The sequence below is a fragment of the Mercenaria mercenaria genome, chromosome 17 (genome assembly GCF_021730395.1).
Source record: "Mercenaria mercenaria strain notata chromosome 17, MADL_Memer_1, whole genome shotgun sequence".
NCBI classification, from domain to species: Eukaryota; Metazoa; Mollusca; class Bivalvia; order Venerida; family Veneridae; genus Mercenaria; species Mercenaria mercenaria.
Window position 1 is genome coordinate 58,046,887 of NC_069377.1, and position 5,047 is coordinate 58,051,933.

Genomic DNA, 5,047 nt, shown 5'->3' on the forward strand with positions numbered 1-5,047 from the left:
GACTGACCGTTGCAGTAGCCATCAAACACTACATGTGCTTTACCATAGCTCCTCTCGACGTAATCTGTATATCTTGAACAAATTGAATCAAACGATGATCCACATGACCAAGGAATTCTTTGAATTAACGAGCCACCATCTAAGACATAATGAACAGTTTCATCTGATATAATGTCTGTACCACATTTGCTATGGTCCCATATAGCCTTGGCCAATAATGGTTTTTGTGGTTCGCGCAAAAGTCCAGCAGAATCAAACAGAGATGATGGGTTGCCACAAAGTTCATACTGGAAAATATCTTCCTTCTCATCTAATGTTATGTCAGCAACAGCAATAAGACGTTGGAATAGAAGTTGTGAATCAACATGTATTTCCGCTCCGTCAACTTTCACACTGTTCTTTTTTCCTAACGTTACAGCTTCATTCTTCCTTTTAAATGTATACTCGATAACTTTTTGATCTGTCATCCCCTTTATAATACCCTCACCAACTTCTTTTGCTGTATCCGCATTTACATTTTTATCTGCAATAACTCCTGTTTCAATGTTTCTTAACTCTACTTCTTCTGCGAATGGATTTCTTTCTTTTAAAAAGTCTATAAATGTATTTCTGTCCAGTTCGTCTCTTTTAATTCTTGATTCCGTACTTTCCTTATGCTGCTCACTTGTTATTAATCTATGCTCTGTAAATTCCTGCATTGCATTATTAATCTCAGCCATTGCAGGGACAGAAAGTAACCAATGTGCTCTTTGTGCTTCTGTCATCCCTCTTCCTCTAGTTAGACCACCGACCGACTTAACACTTCGCATTAAGACCTGCTCTATCGCCAAATCCGTTGAAAGACCTCCCCAGTAGCGATCGCTCCTGCGTACAACATGAAACCCATTGCAAAATGCGTTATGAAGTTGTGGGTTGCTATCAGGAAGACTTATCATCTGTTGCAGATACAGATAAGCTGATTTCAGGTACAAGTTGTGACCGGCTGCTGCAAAGAATGGCAGCATTTTCTGCATGGATTTCAGATGTAGACACCAGTTTCCAGTTCGCTCTGCTTTGATAAATGATTTTAGTATATCTATCATTTCCATATATTGCAAAGCCTAGCAGTTTTATATTTCAAAAGGTCCAACTTCATTTGTTCATAGCTTTCCATCAATTCAAGTATTGTTTTGTTATTTTGCAGAGATTCCGGGGCTCGTCTCTTATTCAATATATCATGAAGGATGTCTTCTACTTTAGGAATGTCACTGTGTTCTGTGCTTTTTACTTTGTTAATGTCACTTTGTCCCCTTTCTTCTACCTTGCGAATGTCATTTTGGTCTGTGTGTTCCACTTCGTGGATGTCACATTGATCTGTGTCTTCTTCTTTGAGAATGTCACTTCCAGTTTCTGGTTCAATGTTATCATTTGTGTCGTCTTTAGTTTGGATAGAATTGTTGTTACTATCCGAAGATTGATCTTTCTGTGCCAGCATCTTTTCAAGCAGCAGAACATTTAATGCGTCATCTACAAGAAAATGTCCTCTGATTGCCCTGTTTATAGCTTTACCATCAAGCATATGTCCAACTGTATTTTCAGCATAAGCAGTCGCAAGAAGTTCTTTCAGGCCAGTATTTTCCATTATTCTGCCAATGCACCCTAAAAAACTCATCTCGGTATGAAATCCACCCAACCGTACCACGACTGATTTAATCTTGCTTTCACTTGGTTCATTTTCTATAATATTGAGTGCCTTCCAGTACAGAGGCTGATCGAAGGTAAGAACCGGGGTTGTATTCGATTGGTTAGATTGTGAAACTACAAAGTGCAGCGTTGAAAAGATACAAGACAGGTCACTTGCACTCATATCAATCATAGGCATGAACACCAAGGATGACTCTCCGGGATACTTTCCATGATGTACCATCTGCATAAATCCGGACCAACCTGGTGACTGTACTCCCAACGGTCGTGCAATTTTAATCAGGAAGTCAAGTTCTCTCAGTGGTTCTTCAATGTCTGCTAAATCAATTAAATGTTTAAATATCATCTCTTCCATTTTGTTACTCTTTTGTTTGTAGAAATGAATGTCAATTTTTGCAATATCAGTTACCTCTTCATTTGCTACATGTACACGTGGGATAATTTGATTCGTTTTAAGTCTAGGAGTAACAGCTGCAATTATGCCCATCCCATGAAATGTGTTCAGTCCATCCAATGTACAAATGTTATGATCGACATTGTCGGCTATGTATTGCACAAATTCATTATTAGTTGTGTGAATAGTTGTTCCCTGTGTAACTGCAGCACAAGATTCATATTTCAGAACTTCTTGATAAGAGGAACAGAAACCAAGACTATGTAAAGATTCAAGTAGCATTTTAGAGCCAACTAGATGATGGACTTGCACACCTAAACCTATCTGTAGTGGTGCGATAACACTCCTTGGGCAAGCAGCTTGCACAATTGCTTGACCTATAGATGCAATCTTCTTTTCTCCTTGTTTGTTATCAATTATCTTATTTAGGAATATTTGGAGACTTTCAGCGACATACTTAAGGTTAGATTCAAGTGACATAATTTCGGATGCTGTTGGATAAATTTCTTTTGAATACTCGCCAGACTTTATATCACTGAAAATAAGTTTTGCTGCTGTTAGTATGATAGCTTTCTGTTCTGATTCACTATCTTGTTTGCCATTTCTATTATAAAAAGAATGTAAAATGGAATGAGCTGTACTTTTAAATGTTACAACGTCATGTTTCCCATTCAGTTCTGATATAATGATAGCATCCCCAAAATATTCAATCATTCTTTTTTCATATAAGCTGTACCATATGCTTCATCATCCCCACACAGCTCTGACATAATTTTCACAAGATCTGACAGTGTTACCTGATCATGTTCATGATTTTCAAAATACTTCATGGTATCAAAGAATGCGTCTTCTATTTCTTTTTTAGTTGGTCTACCTTTTTTTCTTTTTTGAGAATTAACAGGAGATTTATATGGCGTAGGAATTTGATAACCTGTCCTAAAATTAACGCTACAAACTTGATGATATCGAGCTTCAGCAGCTGGAAGGTCGTGTACAAATTCAAGCCTACAAAGTACATCATTTCCCCATTCATCATTTCTCTGTTTACACACATTTTTTATTGTTTGCTGAAATTCTAGAGTTCTAACTGGGAAAACGTCATAACCTCTTTATTTTCATTTTGTTTTGCGTCAGTACCACAAAAGATACATTTACTTTCAAAATCAAATGCTGTTTCACCAAATTTCCGTGTCTTTACACTAGAGCTTAAATCAGACTTTCTTTTGATGTTCTAAGCTGGTTTGGGTGACAGTAGACCCTCCTACACTCAAGATGTACTATCTGGCCCGGAGAAACACATAGCAGATCACCTGAAATTGCAAAGAAAACTTATCATTTAGTACATACCTGATTTGACAAGTACTTCAATAATCTACAGTCTAATATTACCAGTGTTCACTAGGATCAAAGTATGGATTATATTTTACTTATGCATGAATTATAAATTGACATAATCAAATTATGCATTATTCGATGCATGCTTTTAATTACATATATAAGGTAAAAAAAATTTAAGTTGATAATAACAAATAATTGTTCATGTATAAAACAGGACATAACTGGCTTCATTGTTCTTCCATGTCCTCTGAGAACTGAAATCTTTCAACGCAAAATAATTAGAAAAATATAAAACTGTGTACCTTTCTTCTTGCTAACTGTCACTAAACTCATGCACCCCTTTGTACCAAGCTTGGCAGTAGGACCTTCATCTTTTACTTTACAAATAACACAGGCTTGCTGCTCAGTGCTGGAAAACAATATGGAGAGTTCTTTAATATATCACAGCGTACTTCATTAATACTTTATAATGACAAAAAAAAAATCGAGACATCTAGTGTACATATCGCATTGATGTGAACAGACTTCCGTTGCAATAGTTACCTGGTTTGAAATAAAAACGGAATCATTATCCTTTTTTCAAAACTAAACTAAGTTTCATGAATGCCGTTCAGATATAACTTATAAAATTTCAAAATCATTATGGTCTTACTTCATGCTCATCGCCAGAAAAAGCAGTAAGCAGCAGTAATCAAAGATAATGTACATCTGTTTCATCAGCTTCTCTTTAACAGTGTTTCTAATATAATTAATCGTGCTACGCATTCCATATTTCCTGAAATGAACAAAAAATAAATAAAATAAATTTACTTTTTTTCGTTTTAAATAGAAATAAATGGGTTTACTATGTTACAATTCACTACAATTAAAACTTTACAATGAATCATAATATCTTTTCTTAATCAATTTAACGAAAAACAAATATTATTTCGAATAATAATAATATATATTCGTTACTTTCAGTCAAAAATAAACGCAATAGCCTATTTGCAGAGTTTTTCCATTTTTAAATTTATGACCCAAAAACGCTTCCGTAGATTTATTTTTTGGTTATATTCCTTATTAGGCAACGTGTTTTTCTATTATTTTTTTTCATAAATACCTGTTTTTTTCATTACGATTATAGATATAAATACGTATGTTTACTGTACTAAAGCATATGTGGCCAATACTGGACATAATAAAGTGTATTAGCCTCTAGTAAACAAATCGCGAAAACATAAAACATTAAAAGACCTTGCTTATTTTCGCCTCTTTAAAAAGTCATAGTGGCGTAAATGTTGTATTTATTGTTGCAAATAAACGTATATTTACCAATCCTTTGAAATATATTCGTCTTGGTGGTTAAATAAACGGATAATGTAACACTTTCACAGTAAACTTTGCAGACGCTTTGTTTACGTCAGAACCGGAAGTAGATCTAGGTAAACGAGCGATATGGTGTATGGTAATGGACATCGTCAGAAAACGAACAAAACATAAACTTTCCGACGTTGTATCTGAAAACCCTGTCGCCCGATTTTTGAGGACTTTTTTTTAGTGTTTCACTTCATATTAAAGAACATATTTATCATAAGAAAGTTTCTGTTGGAATTAGTTTAACGTTGACATTCAGAATAACCGGCCTATAAA

At 35.0% G+C, this 5,047-nt stretch overlaps 1 protein-coding gene across 1 annotated transcript; it reads right to left on the minus strand.

The window, feature by feature from the left end:
* Nucleotides 1-3,283: 3,283 nt before the first annotated feature.
* Nucleotides 3,284-4,821, minus strand: LOC128550022 (uncharacterized). The gene is made up of 3 exons (XM_053527862.1): nucleotides 4,068-4,821; nucleotides 3,718-3,824; nucleotides 3,284-3,387 (listed from the first exon to the last, which is right to left on the minus strand). Exons 1-3 carry the CDS (start codon nucleotides 4,178-4,180, stop codon nucleotides 3,284-3,286), a joined length of 324 nt encoding a protein of 107 aa, XP_053383837.1. The 5' UTR covers nucleotides 4,181-4,821.
* Between the last annotated feature and the right edge of the window lie 226 nt (nucleotides 4,822-5,047).